The sequence below is a fragment of the Schistocerca serialis genome, chromosome 5, assembly GCF_023864345.2.
Source record: "Schistocerca serialis cubense isolate TAMUIC-IGC-003099 chromosome 5, iqSchSeri2.2, whole genome shotgun sequence".
Classification (NCBI taxonomy): Eukaryota; Metazoa; Arthropoda; class Insecta; order Orthoptera; family Acrididae; genus Schistocerca; species Schistocerca serialis.
This window is the reverse complement of record NC_064642.1, coordinates 232,603,148-232,625,826: the sequence shown is the minus strand read 5'-3', so window position 1 is coordinate 232,625,826 and position 22,679 is coordinate 232,603,148. Positions and strand designations below refer to the sequence as shown.

General features: G+C 46.0%; 1 protein-coding gene across 2 annotated transcripts in view; it reads right to left on the bottom strand.

Moving 5' to 3' along the window:
• LOC126481345 (acidic mammalian chitinase-like) overlaps positions 1 to 22,679 on the bottom strand; it is a 62,692-nt gene that overhangs the window by 2,558 nt on the left and 37,455 nt on the right. For both annotated transcript variants that reach the window (XM_050105038.1, XM_050105037.1), the window contains exons 5-7: positions 22,423 to 22,550; positions 22,201 to 22,327; positions 21,882 to 22,067 (exon numbers count right to left, since the gene is read on the bottom strand). In XM_050105038.1, the coding sequence (XP_049960995.1) occupies positions 21,882 to 22,067; positions 22,201 to 22,327; positions 22,423 to 22,550 (441 nt within the window). The remainder of the gene's footprint in view (positions 1 to 21,881; positions 22,068 to 22,200; positions 22,328 to 22,422; positions 22,551 to 22,679) is intronic.

Genomic DNA, 22,679 nt, shown 5'->3' with positions numbered 1-22,679 from the left:
AACAAAATCAATTTATTAAGTGTAAATTTTACAGTTGACACTGGAAGCAATACTATTTGTTTCCTTTTTTTCCATTTCTCTAGTTGTTCACTGTTAATTTATTCACCATCTGCCACGTCCAGTGAAGAGGTAAAGAGGCATACGAAATGTTTAATGACATATATTTGAAATCTCAACGAATGTTATTCTTAAAAATAAAACGTAGAGGTGTTATGTCCTAGCATATCACTAGATGAATGGATGGGGCACTCGTATGCGCATCACACCTCGCAGGTGGAACCGTCCTAATGGTAAAAGAGGAAAACAGTATCATGTGGAACATCAACCATGATGCAACTTCTTTTTCCTTACATAGACAGGTATCCACATATTCCGTATATCAAAATTGCAATCTCTCATTACGATGTGGAATGTGTCAGTTAGTTTACAGCTGATACATCTTTCTCAGTGGAAAACATTGCAGTATGCTGACCATTTACATAATTATTTCTTACATTTATCATAAACTACAGTGCCTTTAAATTTTTTGTTCTGGTTTATATATAACTCCTCTCTCTCTCTCTCTCTCTCTCTCTCACACACACACACACACACACACACACACACACACACACAGTTCAGAAATTATTCTATGGGCTATGGAGTAGAAGTAGTCATGCTGGAATGATTTAAGTTTGTGTTTGAAGTTATATAAGTTTATTTATTTATAAACTGCGACTGACGTATGCTTTCACAACTGGAAAACTTAAACGTGGCGCAAGTGCTGATTTGTTTCATAACGAACTTTAGCGGACAGTGTGGCAGCATCATTGATGAACGTTTACAGTACTGCACAGTCGGGGTCTTGACTTCGGTTTTGCTTAGGAGTTACCTGATTTAACTGGCGAATCTGCCAAATATTATTTGCAATTCACTTTGGTTTTGCTATCGAACTGCCCGAATTAACTGGCGAATCTGCCAAATATTATTGCAGTTGACGCAGTGTTAACTGCACTGAGCTCCGATTTTAACTCTTTAACTTAAGGTGGAAACCAAAAGCCATATGCCGCGCAGGGTAGCCGGGCTGTCTTGGGCGTCTTGTCGCGGTTCGCGCTGCTACCCCCGTTGGAGGTTAGAGTCCTCCCCGGGCATGGGTGCGTGTGTTGCCGTTAGCATGAGTTAATTTAAGTTAGATTATGTAGTGTGTAAGCTCAGGGGCCGATGACTTCAGGAGTTTGGTCCCATAAGAATTTACCACAAATTTCCAATTTCCAAAATCCATTTAATTATTTTTTGTAGGGCCATCGTCTTTCTTTGTGTTTTTATTGCAAGTACAATACTCAACAGTCACCTTTAACTTATTTTACTGTTATTACTGCAGTGTGCGCTGGGTTTTATACACTCCTGGAAATTGAAATGAGAACACCGTGAATTCATTGTCCCAGGAAGGGGAAACTTTATTGACACATTCCTGGGGTCAGATACATCACATGATCACACTGACAGAACCACAGGCACATAGACACAGGCAACAGAGCATGCACAATGTCGGCACTAGTACAGTGTATATCCACCTTTCGCAGCAATGCAGGCTGCTATTCTCCCATGGAGACGATCGTAGAGATGCTGGATGTAGTCCTGTGGAACGGCTTGCCATGCCATTTCCACCTGGCGCCTCAGTTGGACCAGCGTTCGTGCTGGACGTGCAGACCGCGTGAGACGACGCTTCATCCAGTCCCAAACATGCTCAATGGGGGACAGATCCGGAGATCTTGCTGGCCAGGGTAGTTGACTTACACCTTCTAGAGCACGTTGGGTGGCACGGGATACATGCGGACGTGCATTGTCCTGTTGGAACAGCAAGTTCCCTTGCCGGTCTAGGAATGGTAGAACGATGGGTTCGATGACGGTTTGGATGTACCGTGCACTATTCAGTGTCCCCTCGACGATCACCAGTGGTGTACGGCCAGTGTAGGAGATCGCTCCCCACACCATGATGCCGGGCGTTGGCCCTGTGTGCCTCGGTCGTATGCAGTCCTGATTGTGGCGCTCACCTGCACAGCGCCAAACACGCATACGACCATCATTGGCACCAAGGCAGAAGCGACTCTCATCGCTGAAGACGACACGTCTCCATTCGTCCCTCCATTCACGCCTGTCGCGACACCACTGGAGGCGGGCTGCACGATGTTGGGGCGTGAGCGGAAGACGGCCTAACGGTGTGCGGGACCGTAGCCCAGCTTCATGGAGACGGTTGCGAATGACCCTCGCCGATACCCCAGGAGCAACAGTGTCCCTAGTTTGCTAGGAAGTGGCGGTGCGGTCCCCTACGGCACTGCGTAGGATCCTACGGTTTTGGCGTGCATCCGTGCGTCGCTGCGGTCTGGTCCCAGGTCGACGGGCACGTGCACCTTCCGCCGATCACTGGCGACAACATCGATGTACTGTGGAGACCTCACGCCCCACGTGTTGAGCAATTCGGCGGTACGTCCACCCGGCCTCCCGCATGCCCACTATACGCCCTCGCTCAAAGTCCGTCAACTGCACATACGGTTCACGTCCACGCTGTCGCGGCATGCTACCAGTGTTAAAGACTGCGATGGAGCTCCGTATGCCACGGCAAACTGGCTGACACTGACGGCGGCGGTGCACAAATGCTGCGCAGCTAGCGCCATTCGACGGCCAACACCGCGGTTCCTGGTGTGTCCGCTGTGCCGTGCGTGTGATCATTGCTTGTACAGCCCTCTCGCAGTGTCCGGAGCAAGTGTGGTGGGTCTGACACACCGGTGTCAACGTGTTCTTTTTTCCATTTCCAGGAGTGTATGTTTAATAGGTACTTACCTGGCAAAACTTAACATAGACAGCTAGGGCCGTTATTAGGGCAGCAACGCAGCGGCGGATGACCCACCCCTGCGACTACAAAACCGCACTTTCTCGCCAGAGTTTTTTACTGGCCCGGACTTCAACAGTCCTAGTACTTATTTGAGAACACGGTCGCAGATTGTCGTAATTATTTTCTCAGCTAGGGGGAGTCGGCTTGTACGCTAGTGATAGAAACAGACAAGTGCAGGAATCTGCCAGTGGAAGCGGAAAGCTATCATACAAATGATGTAAAACGTTCAGTCCGAATTGCGTTTATTGGGCGCCGCTTTCAGTGTGAACTGCACTGATCTATTAATCATGTTACCCGGAGCACTTATTATTAGTTGTACACTGAATGATACTACAATACAAAGATCGACCCAACATGCATGAGTTATCAGAACCATGCCAGAGATACTCAGTTAGCCTTATCAGGACTTCACATTTTGAACAATAGCTCATACATTATGGAGAGGGGAGACTCCCGTTCCTAAAGTCATCGGTACACGGGACGAGGCGGCTAACGTGGATGTGGAAGCAGACGGGATATCCCATGTCACGAGACAGAGAGCCATCTGGTTAACGTGATTTTGCACTCTCAGCACTCTCCAGTTTGTTCACGAAAATGGACGCGCGTTAGCTGTATTAAAATTGACAATTTCTTTGTTGACCATATACTAGTCACGTTATCCGTCCGTGTTATATAAATAAAAGCTTTAGTATCCGTGAATGTGTGATAATAGAAAAATGAAAGACATATGTCCACTGACGAAGGACATCAGCTTATAAAAGTTCACCAAATTGAACTAACTCACTCCTTATTGAGAGTGAACTTATGTTGGCATAACAGTAAATATTACAGAAATTATTCCTATTAATTTCACAGAAACTCCCACAACCTTTCAGAAGGCACGAAGGTTGAAAGAAATTGGATACATCGGGACGCGAACCCTCTTCGATACGCCCTCGGTTTCGAATTGTGATGCAACGAAGTACACTATGGTGAAATTCGGCTTCTATAGGCCCCGTATATTAGCTCAACTTCTAAAGGCTTCAATGGCGGAAATGTCATAATTATAACAAATCCTAACAAGGACGAAACGTTATCGTGAATATTCATAGGTAGTTGGATTAACATGGCGAACTCTCAAAGCACGCGAGTTATGAGGCAGAAATAACTAAGTATGAATATTCATTGACCACTGATATGACGTTTCGCGTCATTTTATTACAACAAATCGTACCAATAACGATTCGTTCTTGAGACATTCAGTGTGCTAGTCCTTGGAACTTGCGTGTATTCATAAGGTGTAGATGTAACGTAAAACACACCGAATATGGACTTTTATTGAACATGACAAATACAGTATGGCGTCTTGCTTTCTGATTGTGACGTAGGGAGCGGCATTGCTTCCTATTGGTTCTACTTTAGATGGCACGTTGCCAGAATATCGGCGAACTTACTGTTACGGCACACAATAGTAAGGAGTAGAAATTAGAAAAAAATGTATTAAAACTCACTCACATTGCCTCAGGGAAATTAAAGTCATGGCAAAGACAGACGCGGAAGCAGGAACCGTGCCATTACCAGGCGATCAGGTCTACGACACTACTTGCTGAGTAAGGAATAAGCATTCAACAGGAAAGAGGATGGAAAACCAAAGGAAGCAGATAAGAATATTTGTTAGCTGGTTAGGAATGTTGCAAGAACCTGTTCTATTTGATAAGAACTTGCGGCCAGGGATCGACAGAGCAGTTAACAACCTGTTAAGTGAATTCAGCAGATTAAGGAAGAGAATCGGTCATTACGAACCGAGATTTGCGTCATAGCCTCGCGCTAGCTCCCATTAAATACTCCAGCTTTTGTCATGAATTGATCACTTGAATTGAAGACATTCATAGTAATAGCACTCGATTTCATGATTACGATAGTGCAGTGAATCTGCGTCCTAGACGTTCCAGCACAGTCTATGAACTAGCCAAAGATCTACTCATAGTTATGGTCTTCACCAGACGAATCTCATGCAGCTAGCCGCCTGCTATCTACTGATGGAGAAACTGGTAGTCTTCTGAGAACACCACATCGCGGGTGCTGCCAGTACCTAACTTCAACGTGGAGGCCAGCAACACGGCCACATTGGGTCCGTGTTCCTGCTCAACACTCACACGCCTTCGAGAGATGAAACCTACCAGGAGTAGGGAGGAGATCAACCGACCACAGGACATCGCAGGTGGGTCATTAAGGATCATCGTAGAATTCGGAATGGGACCGAGCACGTTCCGCAGCCGGCGCGAGGACGACTTCGCGCTGGCCAGCAGCCGCCGCGCCAACAGCGTCGCTGACGACACCTCCTGAGCGTGGAAACGCTGAGCTGACTCGACGGACGTCAGCTAGAATCCAGCACGCAGCTGAATTAGCAACAGCCAAGGACGCTGCAGAAGAACAATGACTTGTAAACCCTGCGAATAAATAACTGAACTCTAATAACGTTTTACTTGTGTCATTAGGCTTCAAGGGTTCTCAATAATTGTTCTGTAATACACTACTGGCCATTAAAATTGCTACACCATGAACATGACGTGCTACAAACGCAAAATTTAACCGTCAGGAAGAAGATGCTGTGATATACAAATGATTAGCTTTTCAGAGCATTCACACAAGGTTGACGCCGGTGGCGACACCTACAACGTGATGACATGAGGAAAGTTTCCAACCGATTTCTCATACACAAACAGCAGTTGACCGGCGTTGCCTGGTGAAACGTTGTTGTGATGCCTCGTGTAAGGAGGAGAAATGCGTACCATCACGTTTCCGACTTTGATAAAGGTCGGATTGTAGCCTATCGTGATTGCGGTTTATCGTATCGTGGCACTGCTGCTCGCGTTGGTCGAGGTCCAATGACTGTTAGCAGTATATGGAATCGGTGGATTCAGGAGGGTAATACGGAACGCCGTGCTGGGTCCCAACGGCCTCGTATCACTAGCAGTCGAGATGATAGGCATCTTATCCGCATGGCTGTAACGGATCGTGCAGCCACGTCTCGATCCCTGAGCCAACAGATGGGGACGTTTGCAAGACAACAACGATCTGCACGGACAGTTCGACGACGTTTGCAGCAGCATGGACTATCAGCTCGGAGACCATGGCTGCGGTTACCCTTGACGCTGCATCACAGACAGGAGCGCCTGCGATGGTGTACTCAACGACGAACATGGGTGCACGAATGGCAAAACGTCATTTTTCCGGATGAATCCAGGTTCTGTTTACAGCATCATGATGGTCGCATTCGTGTTTGGCGACATCGTGGTGAACGTGCATTGGAAGCGTGTATTTGTCATCGCCATACTGGCGTATCACCCAGCGTGATGGTATGGGTTGCCATTGATTACACGTCTCGGTCACCTCTTATTCCCATTGACCGCACTTTGAACAGTGGGCGTTACATTTCAGATGTGTTACGACCCGTGGCTCTACCCTTCATTCGATCCCTGCGATACTCTAATTTCAGCTGCCCTGGCCAGCACATTCTCCACATCTCTCACCAATTGAAAACATCTGGTCAATGGTGGCCGAGCAACTGGCTCGTCACAATACGCCAGTCACTACTTCTGATGAACTGTGGTATCGTGTTGAAGCTGCATGGGCTGCTGTACCTGTACATGCCATCCAAGCTCTGTTTGACTCAATGCCCAGGCGTATCAAGGCCGTTATTACGGCTAGAGGTGGTTGTTCTGGGTACTGATTTCTCTGTGATCTATGCACCCAAATTGCCTGAAAATGTAATCACATGTCAGTTCTAGTATTTCTTCTTGGTGTAGCAATTTTAATGGCCAGTAGTGTAATAAAAATGTCGAGTGGCGAGGGCCTCCCGTCGGCTAAACCGGCCGCCTGGTGCAAGTCTTTTGAGCTGACTCCACTTCGGTGACTTGTGTGTCGATGAGGATGATATGATGATGAAGACAACTGAAACACTCAGTCACCGTCGGACAAAATCTCCGACCCAGCCGGGAATCGAACCCGGGCCCCTCTCATGGCATTATGCCGCACCTGACCATTCAGCTTTGGAGGTCGACAAACAGGTGTCCTGACTTCACGCAAAGGCGTCTCCGTTCAGCCCTCTGTATTATTTTGTGTTTCCCGTGACGAAATCGCTCCTCAACTAGAAATAGCAGGGAGTGACGTCACAAAACTCGTAGAGTGCCACGTCAAGATTAGATTAGATTAGTATTGTTCCATAGATCATGAATACGACATTTCGTAATGATGTGGAACGTGTCAGGTTAATAAAAGGTGTCTATACAAGATTACATTACACAAAATATTACATGACACTCGATGTTTTTAATTTTTTTTTCTTGTGGCGATTGGGGAAATTACCCATTTTCTATATGCAAAAATTCATCTAATGGGTAGAAGAAATTGCCATTAAGAAATTCTTTTAATTTCCTTTTAAATGCTATATGACTATCTTTCAGACTTTTGATGCTATCAGGTAAGTGACCAAAGACTTTTGTGGCTGCATAATTTACACCATTCTGAGCCAAAGTTAGATTTAACCTTGAGTAGTGAAGATCATCCTTTCTCCTAGTGTTGTAGCCATGTACACTGCTATTACGTTTGAATTCATTCGGATTGTTAATAATAAATTTCATAAGTGAATATATTGTGCGGCTACAGTGAAGATTCCTAGCTCTTTAAATAAGTGTCTGCAGGATGATCTTGGATGAGCTCCAGCAATTGTTCTGATTACACGCTTTTGTGCAATGAACACTCTTTTACTCAATGATGAGTTACCCCAAAATATGATGCCATACGAGACCAGAGAATGAAAATAGGCGTGGTAAGCTAATTTACTCAGATGTATGTCGCCAAAATTTGCAATGACCCTAATAGCATAAGTAACTGAACTCTAACGTTTCAGCAGATCTTCACTGTGTTTTTTCCAGTTCAACCCCTCATCAATGCATACACCTAGAAATTTTGAATATTCTACCTTAGCTACCGATTTCTGATCGAAGTCTATATTTATTAATGGTGTCATTCCATTTACTGTGTAGAACTAATGTACTGTGTTTTGTCAAAGTTTAATGAGAGCCCACTTGCAGAGAACCACTTAATGATTTTCTGAAAAACATCATTTACAATTTCACTAGTTAATTCTTGTCTGTTGGGTGTGATAGCTATACTTGTATCATCGGCAAAAAGTACCAGCTTTACATCTTCGTGAATGTAGAATGGCAAGTCATTAATATATAGTAAGAACAGCAGAGGACCCAAGACCGAACCTTGCGGCACCCCATTCTTGATTGTTCCCTAGTTTGACAAATCGCCAGTTTTTTGCATATTATGTGAACTGCTTATTTCAACTTTCTGCACTCTTCCAGTTAGGAATGATTTAAACCATTTGAGTGCTGTCCCATTCATACCCCAGTACTTCAGCTTATCTAGAAGTATTCCATGATTTACTCTATCAAAAGCCTTTGAGAGATCACAAAAAATCCCGAGTGACTTCCGGTTACTCAGAGCATTTAATATGTCATTAGCGAAAGTATATATAGCATTTTCCGTTGAAAAACCTTTCTGGAAACCAAACTGACGTTTTGTTAAAACTTTATTTTTACAAAGGTATGAAGCTACTCTACAATACATTACTTTTTTAAGAATTTTGGATAAGGCAGTCAGAAGAGAGATTGGGTGGTAGTTGTTGACGTCAGACGTATCCCCTTTTTTATGCAGTGGTTCAACAATGGCATACTTCAGTCTATCTGGGAAAATACCCTGCTTCAGAGAGCTATTACATATGTGGCTAAGAATCCCACTTATCTCTTGGGAATAAGCTTTTATTATCCTACTGGAAATGCCATCAATTCCATGTGAGCTTTTATACTATCTCGTCCTGTGTACCGACGGCTGAAGATTAATTGTTTCGTTATGAGTGATGTATTACTGCCGACATAATCTCTCCAGACAAAATATTGATCAGACCATTAAACGAATTCACTGGTCAATTTCGAGCGCTGTACACGGTGCAGAACTGGTACCAGGCGGTCACGTGACTCTCCCACCGCTGACGTACGTCATGACAGTGAACTAGTGTCTGCGTGCCAGTCGCAGCAAATAGGGTTGACAAGGAGACATGGTGGGATGGCAGAAAGCAGCTATCGCGTTTAGACATATCCATGACCACACTGGAACGCAGTTGTCTCGTTTGTTGGTGTATGAACGTGGACTGGTAGTCTACGAGGAATGCTGTAGCACTCAGTGTAAGAACAACGGTCGTAGAAATATTCTAACCAGCCAGCCAGGGCAAGTGTGAAGCCTTCTAAATGACAATCGGTTTCAAATCCGACAGGAATCGCTGTCGTCGATGAATGCAGGTCCACCTCAACCACCGCGCGACTGCTACGGTCGCAGGTTCGAATCCTGCCTCGGGCATGGATGTGTGTGATGTCCTTAGGTTAGTTAGGTTTAAGTAGTTCTAAGTTCTAGGGGACTGATGAGCACAGATGTTAAGTCCCATAGTGCTCAGAGTCATTTGAACCATTTTGAACCATCCACCTCAACCAGTTTCCGAGCGATAAAACTGCGAATGGAATTGCAGCACACAATGGACAATTGAAGTCTGGTAACATGGAAGAGACCACTGCTTACAGTGATACATAAAACTTCACGTCTTCAAATTACCAAAAGACGCAGAAATTGGACATTAGCCGACTGGAACTGTGTAGTGTGGTCCAGGGGAGTTATCAAGGCTGGAGATGTTGTTACACGGTATTAACGTCACTTATCCTCGTCGGCAATTTTTTTTATGCGGTGTGCTTAATGTTTATGTGAGGGCAAATAGCCGCCCCGGATTAGCCAAGTGATCTAGAGCGCTGCAGTCATGGACTGTGCGGCTGATCCCGGCGGAGGTTCGAGTCCTCCCTCGGGAATGGGTGTGTGTGTTCGCCCTTAGGATAATTTAAGTAGTGCGTAAGCTTAGGGACTGATAACCTTAGAAGTTAAGTCCCATAAGATTTCACACACATTTGAACATTTTTGAGGGCAAATATACACGGTGATACGAGGCGTGTTTTTTAAGTGAGTACCGTTTTGAAATTTAAAAAAAGACGTGCTAAGATATCTCAATAATTTTATTTTTGCATGAAAGCCTGTACCTTAATCTACTTTTCTACATAATTTCCGTCAATATTGAGGCACTTGTCATAATGTTGTACCAGTGTTTGATTACCCTCCTCATAGAAGTCTGCCGCCTGACTTGTTAACCACTGCATCACCACTGTTTTGACTTCGCCATCGTCTTGAAGATGCTGACTGCCCAGTTGTTTCTTCAAGTGCAGGAACAGATGGTAGTCACTGGGCGCAAGATCGGGGCTGTACAGAGGATGATCTAGAGTTTCCCATCGAAAAGATGTGATGAGATCTTTGGTCTGATTCGCCACATGCGAACGGGCATTGTCTTGCAGCAAAACGATGCCCCTGCTCAACTTGCCACGTCTTTTGTTCTGAATTGAACGGCGCAGATTGTGCAATATCTTACAGTAAGCTGCTGCATTGATTGTCTCATTATGAGGCAGAAATTCCACAAGCAATACTCCTTTTCTGTCCCAAAAAACTGTGCACATGATTTTCCGGGCAGAAATTATCTGCTTAAACTTCACTTTTCTGGGTGAATCTGAGTGCTGCCATTCCATGGACTGTTGCTTTGATTCTGGTGTGACGTAGGCCACCCATGTTTCATCGCCTGTAACAATTTGGCTTAAGAAATCATCACCGTTGTTGTGGTACCGCTCAAGGAAAGTCAATGCACTGTTTAAACGATTGGTTTTGTGCACATCCGTCAACATTTTCGGTACCCAACGTGCACACAATTTTCGGTAATTCAAGTGCTCGGTCTCAATGCCATACAAAAACTACGAGAAACATTAGGAAAGTCATCCTGAAAGGAGGAAATCGTAAAGCATCTGTTTTCTCTCACCTTATTGTTCACTTCCTGCAGCAAAATTCCATTAGCGACCCAAGGATTCCCACTCCGTTGTTCATCATGCACATTTGTGCGGCCGTCTTTAAATGCTCTCTCCCACTTTCTTACCATTCCATCACTCAAAACGTTTGCTCCATAAACTGCACAGATCTCACGATGAACATCGATCGCTTTTAGGCCTTTAGCACTAAGAAATCTTATAACAGCCCGTACTTAACAGTCGGCAGGACTCACGATTATCGGAGGTATCTTAAACACTCAGTACACAACGTAAACAAGGAAGACTCAGACTGTAATGGCGTCAGTGCGTAGAAAACAGATGTAGGCACCCAGTGCGCGAACGCCGACCACAGCGCTGCGGCCACGGTGTGGCAAAACGGTATGTGTCCCGTGGGACACATAGGGTGAACCAGAACTCCAACGAGAGATTTTCTCGGGTGTTAATGTGGACCAAAACAAGAATAATATTTATGGTAAACATGGGCTCTAAAATGCATACCTTAAGATCTATGAGCACTTCTTCGTCTTCGATATCTTGAAACAAATCTCTTATACTACAAGCTCTGGTGTTCCATATTTTGAGAAAGGCAGTAGGGAGCAAAACAAGAAAAAATGTCCGGTAAACTTAGGCCCTGTTCATATTCGCATATCTTTTCTACTGAACAACTGCCCAAAAGTTCTTAAGGTATGTACTTCAGCGCCCTACTTTACCGGACGTTTTTACTAGTTTTGCTTCATGCCACCACCGCTCAAAATATGGAAAGCAAAGAGCTTACAGTAGAAGAGATTTGTTTCACAGTATCGAAGATTAACTTCTCATAGCTCTCAAGGTAAACATTTAAGAGCCCATGTTTGCTAGACATTTCTTCCTCGTTTTGGTTCATACTAGCACCTTTGAAAGTTTGTTGAGGGGTTCTGATTCACCTCATTTGTCCTGTGGGACCCTGTATAAATAAGTTAATAGATTTCTGTTGGAGTAACAGCTATATCTGTTGGAGTAACTGCTTTTGTTGATAATCAATAATCACTCTTGGCCTTTTGGCGCCTGTAGCGTAGTCCACGTCCGCTCTCGTACCCTTACGTATATCACCCTATCACCCTCTCCCCCCCCCCCGCCCCCACCATCACCACCACCACCCTGAGTCAACTCAAAAGCGGCTGCTGTTACCACCTGGTGTCCTCCTCCAGCGAGTGAACGACAAACGGAGCTGTGCTCCTGACGGAGGCGAGGCGTCCTCCTCGCTTGCTTTAATAACGCTGTATTCATTGCAGTTAATTCACCTCCGTGGTCTAAGGCGCTGCAGTCATGGACTATGCGGCTGGTCCCGGCGGAGGTTCGAGTCCTCCCTCGGGCATGGTGTGTGTGTTTGTCCTTAGGATAATGTAGGTTAAGCAGTGTGTAAGCTTAGGGACTGATGACCTTAACAGTTAAGTCCCACAAGATTTCACACACATTTGAACATTTTTGACCAATTCACTTCCGTCTGATGGATAACAGTGTATTACGACAGCAATAAAACCAACTACATAGGCTATTTTTATAAAGTACGAGGGTGAGTCAAATGAAAACCTTAAATACTTTTTTAAATATTATTTATTGCGCAGAAGTGGTACAAAGCTGTATCACTTTTCAACACAATCTCCCCCACGCTCAATGCAAGTCTTCCAGCGCTTACAAAGTGCATAAATTCCTTTAGAAAAAAATTCTTTTGGTAGTCCGCGCAACCACTCATGCACCGCGTGGCGTACCTCTTCATCAGAACCGAACTTCTTTCCTCCCATTGCGTCTTTGAGTGGTCCAAACACTTGGGCCAAGGTCTGGTGAGTATGGTGGATGAGGAAGACACTCAAAATGCAGGTCTGTGGTTGTTGCAACTTTTCTACAGGCAGTGTGGGGCCTTGCATTGTCATGTTGCAATAGGACACCTGCTGACAGCACTTCATGTCCCTTTGATTTGATTGCAGGCCGCAGTTGATTTTTTAGGAGATCTGTGTATGATGTACTGGTGACAGTGGTGACTATAGGCATGGAATGCTCCAAAATGACTCCTTTTTCGTCCCAAAAGAGAGTCAGCATAACTTTCCATGCTGATGGTTCTGTCCGAAACTTCTTTGGTATTGGTGATGAGGAATGCCGCCATTCCTTGCTCGCTCTCTTCGTTTTCGGTCGGTGGAAGTCAACCCACGTTTCTTCCCCAGTAACGATTCTCGCAAGGAAGCTATCACCTTCTCGTTCAAAGTGCCGAAGAAGTTCTTCACGAACATCAACACGTCGTTCTCTCATTTCAGGAGTCAGCTGCCGTGCCACCCATCTTGCAGACACTTTGTGAAACTGGAGCACATTATGCACAATGTGGTGTGCTGACCCATGACTAATCTGTAAACATGCTGTAATGTCATTCAGTGTCACTCGGCGGTTTTCCTTCTCTATGGCTTCAACTGCTGCAATGTTCTGTGGATTCACAACTCTTTGTGCCTGACCTGGACGAGGAGCATCGTCCACTGAAGTCACATCATTTTCGAACTTTCTACTCCATTCGTAGACTTGCTGCTGTGACAAACATGCATCACCGTACTGAACCTTCATTCGTCGATGAATTTCGATAGGTTTCACACTTTCAATACGCAAAAACCGAATAACAGAACGCTGTTCTTCCCTGGTGCAAGTCGCAAGAGGGGCGGCCATCTTTATACTTATACTGCGACGGTATGTGTGCATCTGCACTATGTTGCCACATGCAGGCCTTTCTGCACGCTGTTTGTAGCACGCTTACCAACTTACAGGATAACGACACGAAATTTCGATTTGTTATTACAAATTTAAGGTTTTCATTCGACTCAACCTCGTAGATGTCACATCTGCCCTCTAGGAAAGTTGATTCATACATAAAAAGAGGGACAAAGAAAGTAGGAAGAGAGAGGACTTTAGTTAACCAGATTCTCAATCGTGATACGAAAGCACGACTGACATCTAATTTGTACAATGAAAGTGAGAAGTGAGGTGGTAGAGTGATAAAACAAAGCTATCGTATTCATGACGATAGCAGTTCTAATCCCTACCCTGCCATTCGCGTTTACATTTTCTCTAAATCATTTAGGATGGCTGCTGAAATGGTTCCCATACCTCGCCAATCCTTCCCTAATAGCCTTCGATGGAAGAGTCAATAATGCAAATAAAAGACTGTCTTGACGTGATGGGAGCTGTTTGTCGCGGGCAGAATATCAGAGTGATATGTTTCGCCGGTACCGAAGTAGTCACTGAAAGCATGTAGTAATTCAGGGGGGTGCTTAATGAAAGAGTGGGTCCTAGAAGATGGCTACAATACGCATTAAAAAAAACTGAGCCAATGGAGTGCACAGCGGTTTGGCATATAGCTACACAGTGTGGTCTGAAACAGCCTGAAAAGCTTGTAAGGGTGTTGCAGAGTAGGTTGTGCTGAGAAATAACTGTTAAGGAAAAAAATTCGATACGCTACGCTGTTTCCGAGTTAATTAATGTTTACGTTAGCCAACCAGGCTGTGGTGAACGCAAATTCAAGCGACCCCCCCCCCCTACCCCCAAAGATTGTGTTGCCAAATGCGTTCTTCGTTTGGTTTCTTAAAATCGAACAAGAGTGCGATACCAAAATGTGAGACCGAGCGAGGTGGCGCAGTGGTTAGACACTGGACTCGCATTCGGGAGGACGACGGTTCAATACCGCGTCCGCCCGTCCTGATTTAGGTTTTCCGTGATTACCCTAAATCGCTCCAGGCAAATGCCGGGATGGTTCCTTTTGTGGCGGTGTTCGTAGCGACAAGCAATTCGCTGTAGAAACGGCTTACGAAGTCACCGCCACACTTTTAATAGCGGGCCGACCGGTCCGCTGGAACAGTGAACAGAAAGATGAAAACCCAAACACTCTGATTAAATAAAAGTCGGTACTTATCTTTATTAACGAAGATACAGAACACAGTAGTGAACGCCGGGTCTACAGAGATCTGTCTAGTTCGAGTCGGAGCGGCTAGGTCAGCGTCGGCTGACGACAAACAACAACTCTGCTGCGATGAACACACAACTGACTAGCAAGTACACAATTCGGTGGCGAGTATACAACTGAGCGGCGAATCCAGAACTGTCCTAGCGCTCGCGACTCCAGCGCTTAAGAAGCCAGAAGCCAGCGGTGGCGCGCGCAGACTTGCGGCGATTTCCTGTATCGCTGGCGCTGCTTATGCGGACGGCGTCCGGACTTTGATGCTGCCAACCTTTTGGCAGCGGGCTCGGTTGGCATTACTGGCTAGGATATAACAGTTCCTTTCAAAGGGCACGGCCGACTTCCTTCCCCGTCCTTCCCTAATCCGATGAGACCGATGACCTCGCTGTCTGGTCTTCTTCCCCGAAACAACCAACCAACCAAAATGTGACATGGGATGGTAGTAACGATCGAACCCGAGCCAGAGGCTGCATAGTCTCGTGCCCTATCATCTACGCTGTGAGAACAACTGACACTAATTGTTTCTCGCAGGCCGCTTGAATTTGCACTCATAACGACCTGATTGTCTAATTTCAATGTTAATTAGCTCGAAAACGGTGCATGTCTTCCATTTTTTCTTAACAATTATTGTCGGTACATCCTACCTCACAACTCCCTTACATCTACATCTACATCGACAAGGATACTCTGCAAATCAGTGCCTGGCCGAGGGGTCGTGAACCACCTTCACAATAATGCCCCATTATTGCACTCTCGAACGGCGCCCGGAAAAAACCGAACTCCTGTATCTTTCAATGCAAACTCTGATTTCCCTTATTTTATTATGATGGTCGTTTCTTCCTATGTAGGCTTGCGTCAACAAAAAATTTTCGCATTCGATGGAGAGAGTTGGTGATTGAAGTTTCTTGAGAAGATTCCGCCGAAACGAAAAACGCCTTCGTTTTAATGATGTCCATCCCAAATCCTGTATCATGTCTGTGACACTTCCTTCCTACTTCACGATAATACAAAACATGCTGCTCTTCTTTGAACTTTCTCAATGTATACCGTTAATTCTATCTAGTAAGGATCCCTTACCGCGGAGCACTATTCCAAAACAGGACGTACAAGCGTAGTGTAGGCGGTCTTTTTAGATCTGTTACATTTTCTAAGAGTTCTGCCAATAAATCGCAGTCTTTGGTTTGCCTTCTCCCAACATTTTCTTCGTGTTCTTTCCAATTTAAGTTTTTCGTAATTATAATTCCTAGGTATTTAGTTGAACTCACGGCCTTTATATTTGACTGATTTATCGTGTAACCGAAGTTTGACGGATTCCTTTTACCACTCATGTGGATGATCACACACTTTTTGTTATGTAGGGTCAATTGCCAATTTTCGAACCATACAGGCATCTTTTCCAACTCGTTTTGCAACTTGTTTTAATCTCCTGATGACTTTACTAGACGATAGACGACAGCATCATCTGCAAACAATCTGGGAGCGCTACTCAGATTGTCTCCCAAATCATTTATAGAGATAAGGAACTGCAGAGAGCCTATAATTCTCCCTTGGGAAACGCCAGAAATCACTTCTGTTTTATGCGATGACTTTCCGTCAGTTGCTTCATACTGGGACCTCTCCGACAGGAAATCACGAATCCAGTCACATAACCGAGACGAAATTCCATAAGCACGCAATTTTAATCTCCTGAGGACTTTACTAGACGATAAACGACAGCATCATCTGCAAACAATCTGGGAGCGCTACTCAGATTGTCTCCCAAATCATTTATAGAGATGAGGAACTGCAGAGGGCCTATAATTCTCCCTTGGGAAACGCCAGAAATCACTTCTGTTTTATGCGATGACTTTCCGTCAGTTGCTTCATACTGGGACCTCTCTGACAGGAAATCACGAATCCAGTCACATAACCGAGACGATATTCCATAAGCACGCAATTTCACTACAAGCCGCTTGTGTGGAGCAGTGTCAAAAGCCTTCTAGAAGAAAATTGGAAATTTGTGGTAGGGTCTTATGGGAACAAACTGCTGAGGTCTTCGGTCCCTAGGCGTACACACTACTTAATCTAATTTAAACTAACTTACGCTAACGACAACACACACACACATGCCCGAGGGAGGACTCGAACCTCAGACGGGGGCAGCTGCGCAGACCGTGACAAGGTGCCACTGACCGCTCAGCTACGCGGCGCGGCTAAGCCTTTTGCGAATCTAGAAATACGGAATCAATTTGAAATCCCTTGCAAACAGCACTCAACACTTCACGTGAGTAAAGACCTAGTTGTGTTTCACAAGAACGATGTTTTCTAAATTCGTGTTGACTGTGTGTCAACAGACCGCTGTCTTCGACATAATTCATTATGTTCGAATATAATACACTCCTGGAAATGGAAAAAAGAACACATTGACACCGGTGTGTCAGACCCACCATACTTGCTCCGGACACTGCGAGAGGGCTGTACAAGCAATGATCACACGCACAGCACAGCGGACACACCAGGAACCGCGGTGTTGGCCGTCGAATGGCGCTAGCTGCGCAGCATTTGTGCACCGCCGCCGTCAGTGTCAGCCAGTTTGCCGTGGCATACGGAGCTCCATCGCAGTCTTTAACACTGGTAGCATGCCGCGACAGCGTGGACGTGAACCGTTTGTGCAGTTGACGGACTTTGAGCGAGGGCGTATAGTGGGCATGCGGGAGGCCGGGTGGACGTACCGCCGAATTGCTCAACACGTGGGGCGTGAGGTCTCCACAGTACATCGATGTTGTCGCCAGTGGTCGGCGGAAGGTGCACGTGCCCGTCGACCTGGGACCGGACCGCAGCGACGCACGGATGCACGCCAAGACCGTAGGATCCTACGCAGTGCCGTAGGGGACCGCACCGCCACTTCCCAGCAAATTAGGGACACTGTTGCTCCTGGGGTATCGGCGAGGACCATTCGCAACCGTCTCCATGAAGCTGGGCTACGGTCCCGCACGCAGTTAGGCCGTCTTCCGCTCACGCCCCAACATCGTGCAGCCCGCCTCCAGTGGTGTCGCGACAGGCGTGAATGGAGGGACGAATGGAGGCATGTCGTCTTCAGCGATGAGAGTCGCTTCTGCCTTGGTGCCAATGATGGTCGTATGCGTGTTTGGCGCCGTGCAGGTGAGCGCCACAATCAGGACTGCATACGACCGAGGCACACAGGGCCAACACTCGGCATCATGGTGTGGGGAGCGATCTCCTACACTGGCCGTACACCACTGGTGATCGTCGAGGGGACACTGAATAGTGCACGGTACATCCAAACCGTCATCGAACCCATCGTTCTACCATTCCTAGACCGGCAAGGGAACTTGCTGTTCCAACAGGACAATGCACGTCCGCATTTATCCCGTGCCACCCAACGTGCTCTAGAAGGTGTAAGTCAACTACCCTGGCCAGCAAGATCTCCGGATCTGTCCCCCATTGAGCATGTTTGGGACTGGATGAAGCGTCGTCTCACGCGGTCTGCACGTCCAGCACGAACGCTGGTCCAACTGAGGCGCCAGGTGGAAATGGCATGGCAAGCCGTTCCACAGGACTACATCCAGTATCTCTACGATCGTCTCCATGGGAGAATAGCAGCCTGCATTGCTGCGAAAGGTGGATATACACTGTACTAGTGCCGACATTGTGCATGCTCTGTTGCCTGTGTCTATGTGCCTGTGGTTCTGCCAGTGTGATCATGTTATGTATCTGACCCCAGGAATGTGTCAATAAAGTTTCCCCTTCCTGGGACAATGAATTCACGGTGTTCTTATTTCAATTTCCAGGAGTATATATGCTCAAAAATCCTGCTGATTATCTAAATTAATGATACGGGCTTGTAATTTTGTGGATTACGACTACTACCTTTCTTGAATATCGGTGTGACTTCTGCAACCTTCCAGTCTTTGGGCACGGACCTTTCGTCGAACTAGCGGTTGTATATGATTATTAAGTATGGAGATATTGCATCAGCATAGTCTGAAAGGAACCTAATTGGTATAGAGTCTGGACCGGAAGACTTGCTGTTATTGATTCAAGATGCCTCACTACTCCAAGGATACCTACTTATAAGTTACTCATTTAGGCAGCTGACCTTGATACGAATTCTGGAATATTTACTTCGTCTTTTTGGTGAAGGAATTTCGGAAGCCTGCGTGTAATAACTCTTCTTTGCCAGCACTGTCGTGGATTGTATTTCCATTGCAATCGCGCACAAATGACGTTGGTTGCGTCTTGCCGCTAGCATACTTTACATACGACCAGAATCTGTTTGGATCTTCTGCCAGGTTTTGAGACAATGTTTCGTTGTGGAAACTATTATAAGCATCTCGCATTTAAGTTCGCGCTAAATTTCGAGCTTCTGTAAAAGACCGCCGCTCTTGGAGATTTTGCGTTCGTTCAAATTTGGCATGCATTTTTCTTTGTTTCTGCATCAGTATTCTGACCCGTTTTGTGTACCATAGTGGATAAGCTCCGTCGTTTGTTAATTTATTTGCTACAAATCTCTCAATTACTGTCGTTACTATTCTACATCTACATTCTACATTGATACTCCGCAAGCCACCCAACGGTGTGTGGCGGAGGGCACTTTACGTGCCACTGTCATTACCTCCCTTTCCTGTTCCAGTCGCGTATGGTTCGCGGGAAGAACGACTGTCTGAAAGCCTCCGTGCGCGCTCTAATCTCTCTAATTTTACATTCGTGATCTCCTCGGGAGGTATAAGTAGGGGGAAGCAATATATTCGATACCTCATCCAGAAACGCACCCTTTCGAAACCTGGCGAGCAAGCTACACCGCGATGCAGAGCGCCTCTCTTGCAGAGTCTGCCACTTGAGTTTGCTAAACATCTCCGTAACGCTATCACGGTTACCAAATAACCCTGTGACGAAACGCGCCGCTCTTCTTTGGGTCTTCTCTATCTCCTCCGACAGACCGATCTGGTACGGATCCCACACTGATGAGCAATACTCAAGTATAGGTCGAACGAGTGTTTTGTAAGCCACCTCCTTTGTTGATGGACTACATTTTCTAAGCACTCTCCCAATGAATCTCAACCTGGTACCCGCCTTACCAACAATTAATTTTATATGATCATTCCACTTCAAATCGTTTCGCACGCATACTCCCAGATATTTTACAGAAGTAACTGCTACCAGTGTTTGTTCCGCTATCATATAATCATACAATAAAGGATCCTTCTTTCTATGTATTCGCAATACATTACATTTGTCTATGTTAAGGGTCAGTTGCCACTCCCTGCACCAATTGCCTATCCGCTGCAGATCTTCCTGCATTTCGCTACAATTTTCTAATGCTGCAACTTCTCTGTATACTACAGCATCATCCGCGAAAAGCCGCATGGAACTTCCGACACTATCTACTAAGTCATTTATATACAGAAAAGCAATGGTCCCATAACACTCCCCTGTGGCATGCCAGAGGTTACTTTAACGTCTGTAGACGTCTCTCCATTGATAACAACATGCTGTGTTCTGTTTGCTAAAAACTCTTCAATCCAGCCACACAGCTGGTCTGATATTCCGTAGGCTCTTACTTTGTTTATCAGGCGACAGTGCGGAACTGTATCGAACGCCTTCCGGAAGTCAAGAAAAATAGCATCTACCTGGGAGCCTGTATCTAATATTTTCTGGGTCTCATGAACAAATAAGGCGAGTTGGGTCTCACACGATCGCTGTTTCCGGAATCCATGTTGATTCCTACATAGTAGATTCTGGGTTTCCAGAAATGACATGATACGCGAGCAAAAAACATGTTCTAAAAATCTACAAGAGATCGACGTAAGAGATATAGGTCTATAGTTTTGCGCATCTGCTCGACGACCCTTCTTGAAGACTGGGACTATCTGTGCTCTTTTCCAATCATTTGGAAGCCTCTGTTCCTCTAGAGACTTGCGGTACACGGCTGTTAGAAGAGGGGCAAGTTCTTTCGCGTACTCTGTGTAGAATCGAATTGGTATCCCGTCAGGTCCAGTGGACTTTCCTCTATTGAGTGATTCCAGTTGCTTTTCTATTCCTTGGACACTTATTTCGATTCCTTTGAATTCGAGCCTTAGAAGCTTTTCAGACTTATTCTGACAACCCTGTACAGTACCGCTGTTGCAACCTCAGAGGGGGGTCAATTTGGACCGACCGACCGAAGTGTAGTCCTCGGCCAGTGGCGTCATATATGTGTATGTACGCGCGCGGGGAAAGGGGTGCGGAGGAGGGGATGCGGGATGGGGGGGGGGGGGTTAAGAGGGGGCATGTGGTTAGTATACCGGTCTTCCGGCCGTAGTCGGCTTTGCAGACCTTAGATCCGCCACGTCTCATTCAAGCAGGCCCTCAGTTGGCATCACGAGGTTGTATGGACCCTGTTCCTGTCTTCCCACTGGGGAGAAATCCTTCACATTACCGGGAATCCAACCCGTGTTCTCTGCACAGCACTCAGCTACTACGGAGGCAGACAAATGGCGGACGTGCTCGATCAATAAGCGTTAAACTTGGACGAGAGACTCTTAAAGAAACGAAAGAATTTTGCTTTCTCGAAAGCTGATTAGATAAAGGAAGATGCGATAAAGACATACCAGCAAGGATTACACAAGGGAAAAGGGCTTCCTGTGAAAAGAAACAGCTGCTGAGCTCAGAAAAGGATTACTGCAAAGCTATGTTTTGCGGAAATTTCTGTGTGCGAAACGAGGACAGCGAGGAAGACAGGAATGAAGCGATTGGAAGCCTTTGAAATGGGGTATTACAGGAGACAGATTGAAGGTCAGAATTGATTGATCGAGTGTGGAAAGAAGAAATGCTGCAACGAGTCATTGAGATGAAATATCTAGCAGGAAAATGAACAGGTAGAATGACTGGACAGATATCATGACGTGCGCCACTGCTGAAAATTGTAGTTCAGGAGTGGTGGAGCGACTGTTGACAATACAGGATGCAACTGTTTTGTAGAAACGCCAGTGACAGCTGGAATGGATAACTGCATTAAACATTTGAGGTGATGGATGAACAAAACAACAACATTGAAAAAGCCGCCTGAGGACAGCAAGCCAGTAATATGTAAGTGTTGCAGTACCTCATTGTAGCCCATCATGCCAGCCTCCTTGGTGTACGGTCCAGCGGTGCCGGGTCCATTTGTCGGAGCCCCGACGCCGGTGTGGGCGGTGCTGGCCAGAGTGAACGTCCTCCCGTAGGTGCCCATGCCCAGGACAAGTTTTGAGGGGTCTGCGCCATTCTGGATCCAGTAGCGCACGCTGGAGTCCTGGGGGCCACACAGAAGTAAGAAGTGAGCGGCCATTGTCCTCCCTGCTTCGCTTTGGGAGTCTCCAGTTACGGATTGGAGTAGGAGGGCAGGGCGTTGAGGGAGGCGGGGGAACGGGGCAGCAGACACTCACCACGTTCAGCTGCCTCTCAGCCTCCGTCTTGTCAGCAGAGCTGGCGTACAGCGGGGAGTTTTGACCGGTCTTGTTGTCCCACGATCCGTGAAGGTCGTATGCCATCAAGTTGATGAAGTCCAGGTATCTGTCGAAAGTTAAGTGATGAACATGTTTCGCTACTGTCTCCACGCTGATAATGGAAAGATGGGTACACTTATGTGACTCGTCGTTTCAACTTACCTACATAATTGGGGTACATCGTAAGCAGTCCCAACTAGGTAACGACCAACACCCACTGCAGCCGTCAGCAGGTAACCGTGTTTATCAAATTCTCTTCTCAGCTCCTTGAGCAGTTCAACAAACGCCACCTGAAACAGAATTTTCCAATGCGTCATTTCTCCTGTATCCGTAAGCTCGCGATGTGGATTATCCGACCTGTGGATAATATGTGCATACTTCAAAGATTTTTGAAAAAATAAGAAAGTAAGTCTGAAGCA